General features: G+C 42.4%; 2 protein-coding genes across 3 annotated transcripts in view; one reads left to right on the top strand and one right to left on the bottom strand.

Moving 5' to 3' along the window:
- hif1an (hypoxia inducible factor 1 subunit alpha inhibitor) overlaps positions 1 to 2,960 on the bottom strand; it is an 89,978-nt gene extending 87,018 nt beyond the window's left edge. The window contains exon 1 of one of the 2 annotated variants that reach the window (XM_043678746.2): positions 2,672 to 2,960. In XM_043678746.2, coding sequence (XP_043534681.1) covers positions 2,672 to 2,803 — 132 coding nt within the window. In that variant the 5' untranslated portion in view covers positions 2,804 to 2,960. The remainder of the gene's footprint in view (positions 1 to 2,671) is intronic. The other variant, XM_043678745.2, reaches the window with a different exon arrangement.
- A 9-nt stretch (positions 2,961 to 2,969) lies between these two features.
- On the top strand, positions 2,970 to 16,525 carry ndufb8 (NADH:ubiquinone oxidoreductase subunit B8). Its single transcript, XM_043678747.2, has 5 exons — positions 2,970 to 3,336; positions 7,080 to 7,206; positions 9,616 to 9,715; positions 14,407 to 14,562; positions 16,349 to 16,525. The coding sequence occupies exons 1-5, from the start codon at positions 3,243 to 3,245 to the stop codon at positions 16,439 to 16,441; spliced, it is 570 nt and encodes a 189-aa protein (XP_043534682.1). The 5' UTR covers positions 2,970 to 3,242; the 3' UTR covers positions 16,442 to 16,525.
- The last annotated feature ends 4,341 nt before the right edge of the window (positions 16,526 to 20,866 follow it).

Genomic DNA, 20,866 nt, shown 5'->3' with positions numbered 1-20,866 from the left:
CAGACTGTGCTGGATGTCTCTCTCTCTGGGACAGACTGTGTTGGATGTCTCTCTCTCTCTCTCTGGGGCAGACTGTGCTGGATCACTCTCTCTCTCTGGGACAGACTGTGCTGGATCTCTCTCTCAGGGACAGACTGTGCTGGATGTCTCTCTCTCTGGGACAGACTATGCTGGATGTCTCTCTCTCTCTGGGGCAGACTGTGCTGGATCACTCTCTGTCTCCAGAACAGACTGTGCTGGACCACTCTCTCTCTCTGGGACAGGCTGCGCTGGACCACTATCTCTCTAGAACAGACTGTGCTGGTTCCCTCTCTCTCTCTGGGACAGACTGTGCTGGATATCTCGCTCTCTCTCTGGGACAGACTGTGCTGGATCTCTCTCTCTCTCTCTCTCTGGGACAGACTGTGCTGGATCTCTCTCAGGGACAGACTGTGCTGGATCTCTCTCTCTCTCTCTCCCTCTGGGACAGACTGTGCTGGATCACTCTCTCCCTCGGGGACAGACTGTGCTGGATCTCCCTGTCTCTCTGGGACAGACTGTGGTGTATCACTCTCTCTCTCGGACAGTCTGTGCTGGATCTCTCTCTCTCTCTCTCTGTGGGACAGACTGTGCTGGATCTCTCTCTCAGGGACAGACTGTGCTGGATGTCACTCTCTCTGGGATAGACTGTGCTGGATCTCTCTCTCTCTCTGGGACAGACTGTGCTGGATCTCTGTCTCTCTCTGGGACAGACTGTGCTGGATCTCTGCCTCTCTCTGGGACAGACTGTGCTGGATCTCTCCATCTCTCTCCCTCTGGGTCAGACAGTGCTGGATCATCTCTCTCTCTGGGACAGACTGTGCTGGATCATCTCTCTCTCTGGGACAGGCTGTGCTGGATCACTCTCTCTCTGGGACAGGCTATGCTGGATCACTGTCTCTCTGGGACAGAATGTGCTGGACCACTATCTCTCTGGGACAGACTGTGCTGAATCACTCTCTCTCTCTGGGACAGGCTATGCTGGATCACTGTCTCTCTGGGACAGAATGTGCTGGATCTCTCTCTGGGATAGACTGTGCTGGATCTCTCTCTCTCTCTCTCTCTCTGGGACAGGCTGTGCTGGATCTCTCTCTCTCTCTATCTGGACAGACTGTGCTGGATCACTCTGCCTCTGGGACAGACTGTGCTCGTTCCCTCTCTCTCTCTGGGACAGACTGTGCTGGATCTCTCTCTCTGGGACAGACTGTGCTGGATGTCTCTCTCTCTCTCTCCGGGACAGACTGTGCTGGATCACTCTCTCTCTGGGACAGACTGGGCTGGATCACTCTCTCCCTCTGGGACAGACTGTGCTGGATCACTGTCTCTCTGGGACAGACTGTGCTGGACCACTATCTCTCTAGGACAGACTGTGCTGGATCTCTCTCTCTGGGACAGACTGTGCTGGATGTCTCTTTCTCTCTCTGGGATAGGCTGTGCTGGATCTCTCTCTCTCTATCTGGGACAGACTGTGTTGGATCACTCTGCCTCTGGACAGACTGTGCTGGTTCCCTCTCTCTCTCTCCGGGAATGACTGTGCTGGATCGCGCTCTCTGGAACAGACTGTGCTGGATCAATCTCTCCCTCTGGGACAGACTGTGCTGGATCACTCTCTTCCTCTGGGACAGACTGTGCTGGATCACTCTCTCTCTCTGGGACAGACTGTGCTGAATCACTCTCTCTCTCTGGGACAGACTGTGCTGGATCTCTCTCTCACACTCTCTCTGGGACAGGCTGTGCTGGATCACTATATCTCTCTGGATCACTATATCTCTGGGAGAAAGTGAGGACTGCAGATGCTGGAGATCAGAGCTGTAAAATGTGTTGCTGGAAAAGCGCAGCAGGTCAGGCAGCATCCAAGGAGCAGGAGAATCGACGTTTCGGACATAAGTCCTGAAGAAGGGCTTAAGCCCAAAACGTCAATTCACCTGCTCCTTGGATGCTGCCTGACCTGCTGCGCCTTTCCAGCAACACATTTTCAGCAATATCTCTCTGGGACAGACTGTGCTGGATCTCCCTCTCTCTGGGACAGTTTGTGCTGGATCTCTCTCTCTGTGGGACAGACTGTGCTGGATCTCCCTATCTCTCTCTCTGGGTCAGACTGTGCTGTATCATCTCTCTCTGGGACAGACTCTGCTGGATCACTCTCTCTCTCTTGCCGTCGGCGACAGACTGTGCTGGATCTCCCTCTCTCTGTGGATAAGACTGTGCTGGATCATCTCTCTCTGGGACAGACTGTGCTGGATCACACTCTCTCTATGGGTCAGACTGTGCTGGATATCTCTCTCTTTCTGGGACAGACTGTGCTGTATCATCTCTCTCTGGGACAGACTCTGCTGGATCACTCTCTCTCTCTCACCCTCGGCGACAGACTGTGCTGGATCTCCCTCTCTCTGTGGATAAGACTGTGCTGGATCATCTCTCTCTGGGACAGACTGTGCTGGATCATCTCTCTCTGGGACAGACTGTGCTGGATCACTCTCTCTCTCTGGGACAGACTGTGCTGGATCTCCCTCTCTCTGTGGATAAGACTGTGCTGGATCATCTCTCTCTCTCTGGGACAGACTGTGTTGTTTACGGTTGTTTTTGAGGAAATGTGCCCAACCCCTTCACAAACAGACCAACAGTTTCCATGCGGCCCTCTGTCGCTATTTACCTCATTGTCTATGAGCGCCTCGACCCGGGGATCGCTATGGGACATCCTGGGGATGTCCTTGGTGGCGAAGGTGTACTTCCTCAGCTGGACCTCGCTCCACTCCCGGTTTACATCCGCACTCCGCTCCGCCATGTCCCGCCGCCGCTTTCCCAGGAGTCCGGTTCCGTGATCGACACCCACCAACCGACAGCCTCCCGTCACTTCAAATCCACCAACAAAAGTAAGTCCTCACCGGAACCTAACCGTAGCGCCGCCGAGCTCGAACGCCGCGGACAGGGCGCTGCGGCCTCGACCGAAACCGGTCATCTGCCGGCACACCGCCCCCGTCTGTCCGGAGGACCACATCGCCGACCACGGCCTCATCCCGCCGAAGGGCGAGTGACAGAAACTGAGCACAGGCCGCCCCCTAGAGGCCGGGAAGAATCCGTCCGCCCCTGAGTGCCCACTGAACTCAGCAACCGTAGTCACTCAATACTCATGCGCACGACTCCTTCGGCCTCCAGCGCCTGCGCAGTGAAAGTTCCACCGCCGTCGTCACATGTTTTGAGCCTGCGCTGTAAAGGGAAGAGAAATGGCGCTGCGAGGCAGTTGGCTTCGCTTCCTGAGCCGGGATGTAAGGAAGAGCCTGCAATTGGCACGGAGTTCGGACAAGTATATCCGCGCTGGTGAGTACTAGTCATTAAACTGTCGGTAATAAAGGCCGGTAGTAATATGGAAGTCGACGAAAGTGCGGTAACCTTGAGACAAACCAGGGTCAGGTTATGCATAGGACATTTGAATTAGCCTCAGATGTTTCTCTCATCAAAAATGGATGTTGTAAATCAGAAGTGAAAACACAAGTTGCTGGAAAAGCTCAGCAGGTCTGACAGCATCTGTGGAGAGAAACCAAGCTTTAATTCTTTCATAGATGTTGCCAGACCTGCTGAGCTTTTCCAGCAACTTGTGTTTTTGGTTCAAATGCTTCTCTGTTAATCAAAGCTCTCAGGTAGATGCAGTGACAGATACTCGAGTTATTATCAGTAGGAGATTGCCAAACGAGCTAATATTAGGTCTATAACGTCTCATTGTTAATTCTCAACCTGACTGAGTAGAATAGTAGCAATTACAGCCTTAATGAGAAACATACTTAAATTTGTGCACTTTATGTGAGCTAATACTTAAAGTTGTTTATTGGATAAGATGTTAAACTGTGTCATTATCTATCTTTTCAGGTGTATGTAACGAGTACAGAGGTTCGCCAGCTAAGCTGGCTAACATCTATTCCTCAAAGTGCACCAATGGTACCCTTATTTAAATTGTAATTAGATTAGATTACTTACAGTGTGGAAACAGGCCCTTCGGCCCAACAAGTCCACACCGACCCGCCGAAGCGCAACCCACCCATACCCCTACATTTACTCCTTTAACCTAACACTATGGGCAATTTAGCATGGCCAATTCACCTGACCCGCACATCTTTTGGACTGTGGGAGGAAACCGGAGCACCCGGAGGAAACCCACGCAGACACGGGGAGAGTGTGCAAACTCCACACAGTCACTCGCCTGAGTCGGGAATTGAACCCGGGTCTCTGGCGCTGTGAGGCAGCAGTGCTAACCACTGTGCCACCGTGCTGCCCACACTGTAATATGGATACACTGATCATGAAAGTTGAAATTGAAAGACCAAAAATAATTCTTAAAAACTGACACCCTGGAAAGATAATATTTGTACTTTTTTCTATTTAATCAGAGCTAAAACAGTATAGATAAATCTGTAAGAGAAAAGTAGAGAGCAGTGGAAAGTGGTGTTGGTGTCCAGTGTCATCAAATGGTGCCTAGTGACAATTGATATGTGAGGATGGGTAAGACAGATGAATGTGGCAAACTAAGGCAGAAACAGTAAGCCTGATTTCCTGATGAAGGGCTTATGCCAGAAACATTGATTCTCCTGCTCTTTGGATGCTGCTTGACCTGCTGTGCCTTTCCAGCACCACACTTTCGGTTCTGCTATAATGTGATAGTTGTGTTCCTCTGCAACCCTGTGCTATAGAAAATCGCACTGTGTAAGATCGCTATAGAAACTTACTATAACTGGTCAGTAGAAAGTTTGCATTATCCAAACAGCATCTACAATTCATCAATTGTGTTATAGCCAATTTGAGTTAACAAAAAGTGCATTATACCAGAATTACTTGTAAAGGCAGAAAGTATTGGACATACTCAGTAGGGTCAGGCAGCATCTGTAGAAAGAAACAATCTTAATATTTCAGGTCAATTATGAAGCTGCTGAGTATTTCTAGTATTTTTCCACTTTTATACCTACAATGTCAATATGTCTTTAAATGACCCCTTCAACATTGGTATGTGACTTAAGATGTTTGTCAGAGGTGTTCTTAAAGATGAACTGAAAGGGAGATGTTAGGAAAGATGACCAGAAGATCAATACAGATGCTGCTTTTCGCAAAGTATTAAAGATGCATCAAGACAGAGGGGATGAGGAGCAGAAGTCCAGATCTATCTTTTTTGCCAACTTCCCTGCCAAAACAATCTCCACTTTGACTGAGGCAAAGATGCTGGTCCTGAAAGCATCTTAGCCACTACTGGGATTAAACCCAATATTCTGTGTACCAAGCTGGCCATCCAGCCTACTGAAAAAAGGCTAGATTTTGGCAAATCAACACACTATAAAACATAGGAGCAAAACTCTGCTGTTTGACCCATTCAGTGCAATTGTAGTTGATCTGATCAGCCTCAACTCTACTTGCCTGCCTTATTCCTATAATCCTTAATCTCATTAAAGTTCTGTTTATCTCACCCTTGAATACACTTAACAACCCAGCCTTGATAACCTTCTGCAATAAAGAAATCCACAGATTCACTTGCTCCTTAGAGAGGTTATTCCTCCTCATCTGTCTTACCTTTAGACCTGAGATTATGTCTTCTAAATCTAAAATTTCCAACAGGAGAAACAATCTTTCTATGTGTACCCTGTAAAACCCCCTAAGAATCATGTTTTGATAAGGTCTCCTGTCATTCTGTAAAACTGAGTACAAGGTTAAACAATTCAACCTCTCTTCATAGGTATTCCTTCCACCTTCCTTCCTGAAGAAGGGCTCATGCCCGAAACGTCGATTCTCCTGCTCCTTGGATGCTGCCTGACCTGCTGCGCTTTTCCAGCAACACATTTTCAGCATCCAGCCTATTGAGCCAACTACTTCTATGTCTGTCCCCCAAGGAGCTGAGTTGCTATGTCAATGTACAACTTTGTGTTGTAGTTTGGGGATATGGATAATGATGTCACAAGTTCCAATTTTCTTGCCATCACATAATGGAGCAGTAACTTCTCTTGCTCCTAACTCCCTGCCACTAGCATATGTTAGGTAGATATCCAGGTTCACACTCAGTGGTTTTGTAGTGAATGCACCTTTTGTGGTCAAATTCTAGATTACTGAAACAAATATTTACAGCATAGAAGGAGACTTTTCAACCTTCCAGGTCTGTGCTAGCTGACAAAGAACGTTTATGTCCAATCCATTTTTCAGCTTTTGGTCCATAGTTTTGTCGAAACAGCCCTTTTGTGGATATATCAAAGATGTTTAAATCAGATGAGGGTTTACTACACATTCAGGTAGTGAGTAATCATGGAGCAAAGTCATCTTACGACATTGCTCGGATGAACTGAAGAGGGTGGGGGTAAATGCAAAAAAAAAAGTAAAACAAAAACATCCTGGTAGATGTACAGCTACAAGAGGTTGCTGCAATATGGAGGGATGAGATCATTGAAAGAATTTAAACACAAGAATTATCATTTTAAGTTAGTTGTTTTGGAACCAGGTTTCAGTGACGATAGAGGTGTTTGCACTGGGATTTGTGTGAAATAGATTGGAAACATTGTTGGATAAACTCCAGTTTACAGCAAGTGGAAGAGATATGATGGATCGATGAGCTTTGGGAAAGTTTTTAGTCTTAAGGTGAGAAAGGCGTGGATGAGGACTTGAGCAGCAGGTGGAGTAAGATGGATTGGAGAAGGGCTGTGTTGTTGGCAGTGTTGGGGGTGTGTTAGAAGTTCACTTCTGCTCAGTTGTTCCAGCAATATGTCTTTTCACATGCATACTGGACTGTAGCCTGGAGCTATAAACATATTTCTTTCCTTTCCATGGAAGACCAAAAATCTCTGCTCTTGCTGTGTGTTGTAAGATTTCGCATGTTGATAATCAACTTGTTTGGCTGTATTATGATTGTGTAAGTACATAAGTACACAGTGCTAATAAATGTGGGCTGAAAGCTGTTGTCCTCCTGTTCCTGTGGCTCTGTTTACAATTATCAAAGTGTGCACCTAGACAGGAATGGGAGATATATCTTTCAAAAAAAGGGCAGGTGAAAGATTTACTTTGTTATTTTTGTTAATGCTTTATGCTTTTTTTCATAGCCTCCAGCATTTCTAAGGATATGCTGCCAGGTCCACATCCTAGAACACCAGAGGAAAGAGCACAAGCAGCAGAAAAATACAATATGAGGGTGGAAGATTATGAACCATATCCTGATGATGGAATGGGGTGAGTTTATTTGTGCAAAGCAAGTTTCCTTTCAGATAAGGAAAATCAGAAGTGTACCAAATTTCACACATTGTTAGGAAAATATGTAATCAAATGCTACGGTAGCAAGGATTAACTTGTCAAAATTCATTCATAGGATGTGGGCATTTGTTGGTATGGCCAGCATTTACTGCCCATCCTTAGTTGCTCTTGAAAAAATAATGAGTTGCATTCTTTACTACAATTGAGTGGGTTCCCAGAGATTTCAGAGGGGACTTCAGTGTCACCCACAATTCTGCGAATCCAAATCAGACCTATGCCAGATTGCCAAATGTGGGTGACACTAAAGAATTCCTTCCCTGGGGAGACATATTGAACAAATTTTGTTGTGTATTTTGGCAAATCAATACACTATAAAACATAGAAGCAAAATTCCGCCGTTTGACCCACTCAGTGCAATTGTAGTTGATCTGATAAGCCTCAACTCGACTTGCCTGCCTTATTTCTATACTCCTTAATCTCACTAAAGTTCTGTTTATCTCACCCTTGAATACACTTAACAACCCAGCCTTGATAACCTTCTGCAATAAAGAAATCCATAGATTCACTAGCTCCTTAGAGAAGTTATTCCTCCTCATCTCTGTCTTACCTTTTAGACCTGAGATTATGTCTTCTAAATCTAAAATTTCCAACAGGAGAAACAATCTTTCTATATGTACCCTGTAAAACCCCCTAAGAATCATCATGTTTTGATAAGGTCTCCTGTCATTCTGTAAAACTGAGTACAAGGCTAAACAATTCAACCTCTCTTCATAGGTATTCTTTCCACAACCAAGGTCAGCCTAGTGAACCTTCTCCAGACTACCTCCAATGATGATATATCTTTGATTAGAAATTGGGGCAAAGAATGTCTGTCATATTCCAGCTATGGTCTGACTAGTGCTTGAATAGTTTAGCAAGAAATCCCTATTCTTATGTTATTCCCTTTAAAATAAAAAGTTATGTTCTATTTGCTTTCGTTATTATCTGTCGAAAGTGGATGTTTTGTGATCTTTTGTGATTCCTGCATGAGAAATCCCAAATCCCTCTGTGCTGCAGCTTTCTTTAGTCTTCCCTTTTAAATAATATTCAGCTCATCTATTCTTCCTGCCAAAGTGCACAATTTCATATTTTCCTACTTGTATTCCATCTGCCAAGATTTCGCTCACTTGCTCAACCTTCTATCGTTCTCAAGACTCCATGTCACTTTTGCTACCTTCCTTTTTGTTATTTGCAAACTGGTGGTGTTATGTTTTATTTCCTCATCCAAGTCATTAATATAAATACTCATGTAAATAATTGTGGCCACAGCACTGATCCCTGTGGCACTCCAGTGGTTACAAAGTTGCTGTTCTAAAAATGCCCCTTTACCCCAGCTCTCTGTCTTCTATTATTTAGCCAATCCTCTATCCATGTTGATATACTACTCCATGGGCTGTTATTTTAGTAAGTATCATAAGCTTATCTCATGCCTTTTGGAATTCTAACTATTAAGTCTATTGATTCCCTTGTCTTTATTGTATTTGTTACCCCCTCAAAAAACTCTAATAAATTTGTCAGGTATGATTTCCCCCTCATGGAGCCATGTTGACTCTGCTTTATTATATCCTGTATTTCTAAATGCTCTGTTGCATCCTTTATGATGAACACTAACATTTTTCTAATGACACATGTTGTGCTAACTGGCCAGTAGTTTCATGGGAGATGCTTACTGGGAGAATGGGAAGACATGTACAAAAGAGGAAGGTTTTTTTTTGAGGGTCTGAATCAAACCACTAAAGCAATGAGAGGAGTGGATATGAGAGGGAGTGAGAGAACGGATAAAGTGGAAAATAAATAGAAAAGTGGTAGAAGATGGAAAAAATGTTCGTACAAGTTGAGAGATGCAAAAAGATAGTGAGACTGATATTTTAGAAGGTATTTTTGTCTATCAACAGTGCTGGAAGATATTAAGTCAGCCTTTTAAAACAGTATGCTGTATGTGCAAATTTTGCTGTTCTGCTGACTTGCAGAGGATAGATCCTGGCTTCCTGTGAAGTACATTTATTGAACTAAATAATAATGGAAATGTCTACTGGATAAATATCCCATTTAATTAGAGTTCAAATTAGTTTCTCTGTTTATGAGAATAACAAATTAGCAGATTTTCCAATGAATATTTTGTAGGGGTCCAAATATCTGTTTGAAGAAATTATTTCACTGGAAAATTAACTCTGCAGTTATGGTCTGCTGGACAATGCACCCAGACTATTGAGTTTTTTTTTTCATTTGACACTGACCATTATTCGTTCCTTCCCTTCCATTTTCTGTCTTATACTGGTCAGATCCAGCATAACTATTTCAGTTGAGGTTATTTTAGAGTAAAGCTACAGTGTATTTTCCTCATAATAGATTTGGGGACTATCCAAAACTACCAGACCGGTCGCAACAAGAGCGAGATCCATGGTACACGTGGGATGAGCCTGACCTTCGAAGAAACTGGGGTGAACCGGTAAGTGACAATGAGACCGTAAGACATAGGAGCACAATTAGGCCATTCGGCCCATCAAGTCTGCTCCGCCATTCAATCATGGCTGATAAATTTTTCAACCTCATTCTCCTGCTTACTCCTCATAACCTTTGACCCCCTTGACAATCAAGAACCTATCTATCTCTGTTTTAAATGTACTCAATGACCTGGCCTCCACAGTCTTCTGTGGCAATGAATTCCACAAATTTGCCACTCTCTGCCTGAAGAAGTTTCCCTTTATCTTCATTCTAAACGATCTTCCCTTTGTTCTAAGACTGTGCCCTCAGGTCAGAGTCTCTCCTGCCAATGGAAACATTTTCCCAACATCTAGTCAGTCCAGGGCATACAGTATTCTATAAGTTTCATATAGATCCTCCTAATTCCATAGAGTATAATGAGTATGCAGAGTGTCCATGTAGCATTCATACCCAATTGAGAACTTTACATTTTTATAAAGTATTGAATTCCTGAAGCTTTGTTCTCTGGTTATTATAATTTTCCAAGAAAATAATGGTTCAAAAATCCCAAGTGTCTTTTCATTTAACTCTGTTTGCATCACGGTTCACAATAAATCCTAATTCACTGTAGGCTTGTGCAGTTTAAAGCAAGGAACATTGGACACAAATTATGAGTGAAGGGACTTTTCTTTTGTACCTAATTTATTATGATTATCCTGGTCAAGATAGTTAATTAGGTAAAAACTGGGAATCAAACATGGACTCTTCCTGGCGGTATGCATTGGCTAAAATAAGACAGAGGATGAGATCTTGTATTTATGAAACACCTTTATGACCTCAGAATGTTCAGACATGTTTCACAGTCATTGTCTCCAAATAGTTGACCTATATTAGGGAAAGATGGATGTCTGTTCACAGAGAAAGGCTTTGCTAACAGTTCCAAGTCGAATGACCAACCAACTTGTTTGGGCATTGGTTGAGAGATAAATGTTGGCTGGGATATTGGCACAACATCTGGAAGAGTTACCGTGGAATATTTTAAATCCGCTTGAACAAGCATTCAGGATACCATCTCGGTTTACCATCTCAGCAAAAAAATGGCATTTCTGACAATGCCACATTCCCTCAGTATCTGCTGAGTAAGATACATTAAGGTGAAGGAGCTTTGGGTAACAAGGGATGCAGAATATCTAGTCAAGAGGAAGAAGGAATCTTGCTTCAGGTTGAGAAGGCACTGATCAGACAGGGCTCCAGAGGGTTAAAAGGTAGCCAGGATGAAGAATATATTAGGAGAGCTAGAACAGAGCATGAAAAAGCTCTAGCAGGTAGGATTAAGGAAAACCATAAGGCATTCTACACTTGTGTGAGGAACAAGAGGATGGCCACAGTGAGAGTAGGGCCGATAAGGAATAGTGGAAGGAACTTCTGCCTGGACCCAGAGGAGGTAGGGAAGGTCCTTTAATGAATACTTTGCTTCAATATTCACTCCTGAGAGGGGCCTTGTCGTTTGTGAGGACAGCATGAAACAGGCTGTTATGTTTCATGTTGCAGTTGTATAAGACTCTGGTGCGGCCGCATCTAGAGTATTGTGTGCAGTTTTGGTCGCCATACTATAGGAAGGATGTGGAGGCACTGGAACGGGTGCAGAGGAGGTTTACCAGGATGTTGCCTGGTATGGTAGAAAGATCGTATGAGGAAAGGCTGAGGCACTTGGGGTTGTTTTCATTGGAGAAAAGAAGGTTTAGGGGTGACTTGATAGAGGTGTACAAGATGATTAGGGGTTTAGATAGGGTCGACAGTGAGAATCTTTTTCCATGTATGGAGTCAGCTATTACAAGGGGGCATAGCTTTAAATTAAGGGGGGGTAGGTATAGGACAGATGTTAGGGGTAGGTTCTTTACTCAGCGAGTCGTGAGTTCATGGAATGCCCTGCCAGTAGCAGTGGTGGACTCTCCCTCATTATGGGCATTTAAGCGGGCATTGGATAGGCAAATGGAGGATAGTGGGCTAGTGTAGGTTAGGTGGGCTTGGATCGGCGCAACATCGAGGGCCGAAGGGCCTGTACTGCGCTGTATTCTTCTATGTTCTATGTTTGAATAAGTTGATGTTAAGGAGGAGGATGTGCAGAAAACTTTGAAAAACAGGATAAATAAGTGCCCTGGGCCAGATAGGAAATACCCAAGGTTACTACCGGAAGCAAGGAAAGAGATTGCATCCTCACTGGCCATTGGAGTAGTGTCAGATGATTGGAGGATGGCAAATGTTATTCCCTTGTTCAAGAAAGGGAATAAGGATAATCCTGGGAATTACAGACCAGTCAGTCTTATGTCTGTAGTGGGCAAATTATTGGGGAGGATTCTGAGAGACAGGATTTATAATTCCTTGGAAAAGCATAGTTTGATTAGAGATAGTCAGCATGGCTTTGTGAGGAGCAAGTCATGCTTCACAAGCCTCATTGAATTATTTGAGGATGTGCCAAAACACACTGAAAATAGAGCAGAGGATGTGGTGTACATAGATTTTAGCAAGGCATTAGATGAGGTTCCAATGGTAGGCTTATTCAGAAAGTAATGAGGCATGGCATACAGGGAAATTTGGCTGTCTGGATACAGAATTTGCTTGCTCATAGGAGACAGAGTGTGGTAGTAGATGGAAAGTATTCAGCTTGGAGCTTGGTGACCAGTGGTGTTCTGCAGGAATCTGTTCTGGGACCTTTGCTTTTCGTGATTTTTATAAAATGATTTGGATGAGTAAGTGGGTTAGTAACTTTGCCGATGACACAAAGGTTGGTGGATAGTGAGGAAGGCTGTTGTAGATTGCAATGAAATTCACAGGATGCAGAACTGGACTGATAAGTGGCAGATGGAGTTCAACTGGGAAAAGTGTGAACTGATTCAGTTTGAAAGGTTAAATTTGAATGCAGAATACAGGGTTTTAGATTAGATTAGATTACTTAGATTACTTAGTGTGGAAACAGACCCTTCGGTCCAACAAGTCCACACTGACCCTCTGAAGACCACGCAGACCCATTCCTCTACATTTACCCCTTCACCTAACACTACGGGCAATTTAGCTTGGCCAATTCACCTAAGCTGCACATTTTTGGAATGTGGGAGGAAACCGGAGCACCCGGTTAAAGGCAGGATCCTTGGCTACATGGAGGAACAGAGGGATCTTGGGGTCCACCTACATAGATCTCTCAAAGTTGCCACCCAAGTTGATGGGGTTGTTAAGAAAGTGTATGGTATGTTGGCTTTAATTAGTAGGAGGAATGAGTTTAAGAGCCGTGAGGTTGCAGCTCTATAGAGCCCTGGTTAGACTATACTTGGAATATAGTGTTCAGTTCTGATTGCCTTATTATAGGAAGGAACTGGAAGTTTTAGAGAGGGTGCAGAGGAGATTTACCAGGATGCTACCTGGACTGGAGGGCATGTCTTATGAAGAAAGGTTGAGGGAGCTAGGGCTTTTCTCATTGGAGCGATAAAGGTAAGAGGTGACTTGATAGAGGTGTACAAGATGGTGAGAGACATTAATACAGTGGATAGCCAGAAACTTTTTCCCAGGGCAGAAATGGCTATCATAAGGGGACATAATTTTGAGGTGATTGGAGGAAGGTTTAGGGGAATTGTCAGAGATCGGTTCTTTACACACGGAGTGGTGGGTGTGTGGAATGCACTACCAGTGGTAGTAGTAGAGTCAGATACATTCATGACTTTAAGCGACTCTTGGATAAGCACATGGACGATAGTAAAATGAAGGGTATTTAGGTTCATTTGACCTTAGATTGGGATAAAAGGTAGGCAGCTGAAAATGTGTTGCTGGAAAAGCGCAGCAGGTCAGGCAGCATCCAGGGAACAGGAGAATCGACGTTTCGGGCATAAGCCCTTCTTCAGGAATGAGGAAAGTTTGTCCAGCAGGCTAAGATAAAAGATAGGGAGGAGGGACTTGGGGGCGGGGCGTCGGAAATGTGATAGGTGGAAAGAGGTCAAGGTGAGGGTGATAGGTCACTAATTTCCTGAAGAAGGGCTTATGCCCGAAACGTCGATTCTCCTGTTCCCTGGATGCTGCCTGACCTGCTACGCTTTTCCAGCAACACATTTTCAGCTCTGATCTCCAGCATCTGCAGACCTCACTTTCTCCATAAAAGGTAGGCACAACATCAAGGGCTGGAGGGCCTGTATTTTTCTCTGTTCTATTTTGCAGACTAAAATGATGGCCTCCAGATCTTGTAATTTGATTTGAATTTACAATGTGTGTTAGCACAAAACCTACATATGACTGAAACAACTTCATATTTTTTAATGGAGTTCAGAGTAATGGATCAGTGTCAGTTGTTAGCATTCTGTCTCTCACTCAAAAGTGTTAGGTTTGAGTCCCACAACAAACTTCAAGCATGTGTCCTAAGTACACTGTGGTATTGAGGAAATGTTGCATTCTGTGAAATACCAACTGTTATCTTCAAACATGAAGACATCATAATGTAAGAAAAGCTGAAGAGGTTTCTATTTCTTGGCCAATATACACCAGCAATGCAGCAGATCCACTGTTCAGTTTTTAAATATCATCAAATGATTTCAATATTACCCATCTAACAATAGTCTGTACAGTCTACAAAGTATCTTTTTTAAATGTGAGCTACTTTGCTACACTTACATTTTAAGTTTTTAAAATTGTTTAAAATTTCATTTAATAATTTTTTAAAATTGGTTTTCCTAGATGCACTGGGATTTTGACATGTACATTAGGAATCGTGTGGACACCTCTCCAAATCCTGTAGACTGGAATACTATGGTCAAAACGTTGGGTGGCTTTGTAGGCTTTATGCTGTTCATGTTCTTCCTTGGAGAGTTATTCCCTTCATATCAGCCTGTGGTAAGTTTTATTTATAAGATTTTTTTTAGCTGAGTTAACCTCTCATTTATGATCCTATTTTGTCTTATTGATTCACTACGGTCAATGCTCCTTTGAACTTTATTCTTTTAAAGCTGCAAACACATTACCCAAGATGACTTTCCATTTACCATCCAAGCTATTCTGAAATCAGCACATCTCTCCGTCACAGACCAGCAAACTATCCTGTTGGAAATCTGAAATAGAAAATACGAGAGATACTGAGCAAGCTTATCAATACCTATAGCAAGAGAAACTGTGAATATTTCAAGTTGATGACCTTTTGTCAGAACAGGAAAAAGCGAGGAGATATAAACAGTTATTAACTGAGCATTGAGATAGGAGAAAGGAGGAAAGAGCACAAGGAAAGGTCTCATGATAGACTTGGAAAGCAGAAAAGGTAAATGACAAAAAGTTTGTTGGTACAACGCATAATGAGAGAAGTAAAGAAACAAATGTTGGATCAAAAAGACATAATTGGCAATTATCACCATCTTTTTCTTGAAAAATTAAAAATGATTGTGATCTGAAATTAAATTCAAAGTAGAGATGAGTGTTAAAGTAATAACTTGAAGATACGTGTTCCTAAGTACACTGGTATTGAGGAAATGTTGCATTCTGTGAAATACCAACTGTTATCTTCAAACATGAAGACATCATATTGTAAGAAAAGCTGAAGAGGTTTCTATTTCTTGGCCAATGTACACCAGCAATGCAGCAGTACACCCCAGTCTAACACCGGTGTCTCCAAATTGTATCACAGGTAGACAGTGGTCAAGAAGGCATTTTGAAAACTTGCCTTCATTGTTCAGACCATTGATTTTAGGAATCAGGATGTCCTGTTACAGCTGCGAGTATTGTGCGCAATGCTGGTTGCCCTGGTATAAGAAGGATTCTATTAAATTGGAAAGGGTGCAAAAAGGATTCAAGATATAAGGAGAGGCTGGGATCTTTTTCTCTGGAAAGTAGGAGGTTGAGGGTGACCTTAGAGGTTTATAAAATCATGAGAGCAATAGGTAAGGTGAACAGCAAAAGTTTTTTCCTGTGGGTTGGGGAGTTCAAAACTAAGGAGAATAACTTTAAGGTGAGAGTAGTGAATCTGCACAGTTACTGCCTTTGCTGTTGAATTCATGTATCGCTGGAAAAGACTTGAGGGGCAACTTTTTCACCCAGAGGGTGGTACATGTATGGAATGAGCTGCCAGAGGAAGTGGTGGAGGCTAGTACAATTGCAACATTTAAAAGGTATCTGAATGGGTAAATGAATAGGAAGAATATGGGCCAGGTGCTGGCAAGTGGAACTAGATTGGGTTGGGATATCTGGTCAGCATGGACGATTTGATCTGAAGAGTTGTTTCCGTGCTGTACATCTCTACGACTCTGAGAAGAGAAAGATTTAAAAGGGACCTGAGGCGCAACTTTTTCATGCAGAGTGTGGTTTGCATGTGGAATAAACTGGCAGAGGAAGTGTTAGATGCAGGTATAGTTACAATACTTCTAAAGACATCTGGACAGATACATGAATAGATAATGTTTAGATGGATATGGGCCAAGTGCAGGAAAATGGGACTAGTTTAGTTTGAGAGACTTGGTTGGTGTGGAGAGTTGGACCAAAGGGTCTGTTTCCATGCTGTATGACTTTTTTTGTATAATTTACATGAGTTAAGAAACAAGACAACTATCTTTAGGAAGAGAGAAGAACAATATCCAAATGTAATGGAGTGGGATACATTGTCTTAACTGATATTTTACTTGAATTTTCTTTACAGGCTCCTAAACAGTATCCATACAATAAACTCTACCTGGAGAACGGAGGAGAACCTGACAAAGAAGTACCTGAAGTGAAAAATTATAAAATATGACCAGTCGTCTTTGTCTGATTGTCGGGCTCTATTCATTTTAGAATGGTCTCTTATTCTGTACAGCTAATATAATAAATATCTGAATATCAATGAAATGACTGACATCATATTTATGGAAAATAAAAAATGCAAACTTTTTTAAGGTTGTTCCATCATAACTGCAGGAACAAAGAAATAGACAACAATAAAGAATATAATTTACTATATTTTTGAAGTCTAAGCTTTCAACCAAAACACAATCTATAATTGTGGTTGATGGCTGCATTCAGTGTTTGAGTCATAACCTCTTTTAGCCACAGGAGCCAATATGGCATTAATCTGATTGATTTGATCATGAGCAGCATGCCATTGTCTTCAGCTGTGAATCACAATTTTAAGTCAAGATGAAAAGGAAACGAAAATGAGAAGTGATCTTATTAAAACATATAAGTTCCTAAGGGGACTTGACAGAGTGGATGCTGAAAAGATGTTTCCCATTTTGGAAGAAACTACAGCTCGGGAACTAGCTTTATAAAAAGGAGTCTTTGATATCAAATTGAGATGAGACTTTTTTTTCCCACAAGGATGCTTAGTCTGAAGTTCTCTTTCTCCAGAAAGAAATGAAGGCAAAGTCATTGAATATTCTAATACAAAATTAGAAGTATCCTTTGTCAAACAAATCTAAGGGAGTCAAAGAGATAGACAGGAAAGTAGACTTGAGGCTAAAATCAAATCAGCCTTGACTTTATCAACTGTCAGAGCTCCTGTTTCTAATTCATATGTTTGTATGAAAAAAAATTAGTACATAGCTAAGCCAAACAGATATATTCAAAGCAATGAAACTATTTCAACCATTGAGAGCCACTAAATTGAAATAATATAGCACGTGGACATCAAACCTCTTTGTGAGGGGCCATGTATCAATTTCAACATTGTGTTGTCCCAGTCGAGTGGGACACAGATGACAAGCACCACAAATTCAACTGGCAAAACACAATGATCAAAGGGCAAGCTAAACTGGGGACAGCCAGAGAATTTCTAGAGGCATAGCACACATCCACTGACTCCATCAACAAACACAGACCTAGACCCAATATACAGCCACTACCATGAACAACCAACAACCAGAAGGAGCAGGAAATGAACCAAAAAGGCTAGAAGGCACAGTACTGCAGCGCTTCACAGGAGGCTCCAAAGCACTGAAGATGTCAGCTAGATGGGACAAAATGTCTGCAAAACAACTTTCCAGCTCAGTGAACATACCCACAACCATGGCAACCGGCACCCGAGCGACAAATCTTTGCTATCCTTATTCAAAGTTTGCGTAGTTACAAAGGAACCCCACTGCATGAAAGTTTTCCTCCAGGCCACACGTTATTTGGACTTGGAAGTTTCTAGTCGTTCCTTCATTATGGCTGGGTCAAAGTCTTGGAACCATTGCCTAACAATATTGTGGATGTTCCTATGCCAAATGGACTGCAGCGATTCAAGAATGCTGCTCACCACTACCTTCTCCAGGCAGTTAGGAATGAGCAATAAATGTTGGCCTAGCGAGCAAGGTTAACAGTGAAGAAAATTAATTTTTTAAAAACTTACTTTCATATTCTTACTGCACATCCAATCACAGACTGCCCTCTCCCACATTTGCTGCTGATAGGCTCACAACTGAATGTAAGGAATAGAAGCAGATGAGAAACAACTAGTGCTTAGACAAGCAAAATCTCACTTCCATTCATCTGTACGTGAAAGTTGTTTGCCACTTGTTGGATGGTTGGATAGAAACCCTTGGAGGACTGGACCCTAGTCTGCAGGCTGCCATTGGCTAACATGGACATAACATCTTTAATACACCAAAATGTCCCAGGGCATTCCAACAACAAATGTAATTTACCTAATAGAAAACAAACTAATCAAGCAAACAGTGTTTCATACAGCAATGAGTGGTAATTTTATATGTTTATAGCATAAATATGTTGAAAGAAATCTGGATAGCAGCAAATTAATAAAATAAGCACATAACCAATAATGTAATACTTCAGCGCATCAAATTATTTTTGTAGGACAATCAAGACTCAATAATCAATTCTATTGTCACAGTTGATGACCATTAGCAACCATATCTTCAGTTACCTAAGCCTAAAGCTTTCAAATTAATGCCCCTTAATGTCTTTACCCTTTCGTACACTTTTTTTTTAATCCACCCTTTGCCCACATATCTCAAGTGTTTCAGTGTCAGTTTCTTTTGTGGTTAAGAAAGCACGTAAGATACTTGCCTTTATTAGTCAAGATGCTACCTTAAATTATCTTGGGAATGTGACTCAAAAGAAGTTCTGGGATTTACATATTAATGAATCAAAACTTGGGACCCCATTCTAAGCGATTAAAGATTTAACAGCAATCTAGGTTTGTTCAATACATGGCATCAGTTGTATGACACTTTGATCTTTTACTCTAAATTCTGTGTCCTATGATCCTGCCCTATTAGCCACCTGACAAAGGAGCAATGCTCCGAAAGCTTGTACTTCCAAATAAACCTGTTGGACTATAACATGGTGTTGTGTGATTTTTAACTTTAGTAGTCAGGGCATTGAATACAAGATCAAGGAGATTGTGGTGGATCTGTGTTTAATATAAATTAGGCCACAGCTGGAGTGCGTGTGCAAATTTGGTCACCATACGATGGGAAGGTCATGATTATATTTCAGACCTTGCAGAGAGACTTGCCAGGATGTTGCCTAGGCTGGAGTGATTCAGCTACGAAACTAGATAGGCTAGGATTGTTTTGTTAGAGCAGAGAAGGTGGTGTTGGGTGTGGGGGGAGGAATCTGGTTGAGGTGTACAAAGTTATAAGGGCTATAGATATGCTAGATAAGAAGAAACGTTTCCCTTGAGTTCCTATTATTAGGGGGCACAGTTTAATATTTACAAAAAAAGAAAATTAGAAGGGATTTGAGGATGTTTTTCATTCCTAGGATGTGGCTGTCACAGCATTATATTTCCAAATCCTAATTGCCCAGAGGACACTTAGGTATCAACCATGTTGATGTGGATCTGGAGTCACACATAGGCCAGATCAGGTAAGAACCAGAGTTTCCTTCCCTAAATGACATGAGTGAACCAGATAGGCTTTTTTCTGAAAATCAACGATGTGCTTGAGATCTATCATACCATGCATGAGGAAGGAGCTGAGCTCCAAAAGCTTGCAATTTTAAATAAACTGTTGGACTACAACTTCGTGTTGTTTGGTATGGACACTACGTTGAAAGGCTTATTTCCGTGCCGTGAAAACTCTATGACAGGAAGAACTAGCCATTTGGATACAGAATTGGCCCAAAGGTAGAAGACAGAGGGTGCTGGTGGAGGCTGTTTTTCAGACTGGAGGCCTGTGAACAGCCACAAGGTTCTGTGCTGGATCTGCTGTTTTTTTGTATAAATGATTTGTATTTATATTTTTATATAAATGATTTGGATGTGGACATGGGAGATATGGTTAGTAAGTTTGCAGATGACACCGAAATTGGAGGTGTAGTGGACAGTAAAGAAGGTTACCTTAGAGTACAACGGGATCTTGATCAGATGGGCCAATGGGCCGAGAAGTGGCAGATGGAGTTTAATTTAGACAAATGTGAAGTGCTGCTTTGGAAAGGCAAATCAGAGCAAGACTTAATGGTAAGATTCTGGGGAGTGTTGCTGAACAAAGAGACCTAGGAATGCCGGATCATTGCTCCTTGAAAGTGTAGTTACAGGAAGATAGGAGAGTGAAGAAGGTGTTTGGTATGCTTGTCTTCATCGGTCAATGCATTGAGTATAGGAGTTGCAAAGTCATGCTGCAGCTGTACAGGACATTGGTTAGACCATTATTGGAATACTGCATGCGATTCTGGTCTCCCTGCGATAGAACTTGAAAGGTTTCCAAAAAGATTTATAAGGATCTTGCCAGGGTTGAAGTGCTAGAGCTATAGGGAGAGGCTGAACAAGCTGACGCTATTTTCCCTGGAGCATTGGAGGCTGAAAGGTGACTTATAGAGGTTTATAAAACTATGAGGGGTATGATTTTTTTGTTAAAAATCACACAACACCAGGTTATAGTCCAACAGGTTTAATTCGAAGCACACTAGCTTTCGGAGCGACGCTCCTTCATCAGGTGATTGTGGAGGGCTCGATCGTAACACAGAATTTATAGCAAAAATTTGCAGTGTGATGTAACTGAAATTATACATTGAAGAATTGATTGTCTGTTAAGCCTTTCATCTGTTAGAATACAGTGATAGTTTCACTTCTTTCATGTATAAATCACAAAACCCTTTTTTTTAAAGTTGCATTCTCGGGTTAGCTGTTAACAATGGTGCTAGCTAGACAATATGTTGAAGGTGTTAGCCCCCTGTGTTCTCTGTCTATAACCTGATGTTTAGATTGATTCCAATCTAAAAAGTGAGATAACAGAGT

The sequence above is a fragment of the Chiloscyllium plagiosum genome, unplaced genomic scaffold (genome assembly GCF_037043375.1).
Source record: "Chiloscyllium plagiosum isolate Xiang-an unplaced genomic scaffold, Cpla_swu_hap1 HiC_scaffold_43, whole genome shotgun sequence".
In the NCBI taxonomy this organism is placed as follows: Eukaryota; Metazoa; Chordata; class Chondrichthyes; order Orectolobiformes; family Hemiscylliidae; genus Chiloscyllium; species Chiloscyllium plagiosum.
Note: the sequence above shows the minus strand (reverse complement) of the source record. Positions and strands in the feature narration are given on the sequence as shown.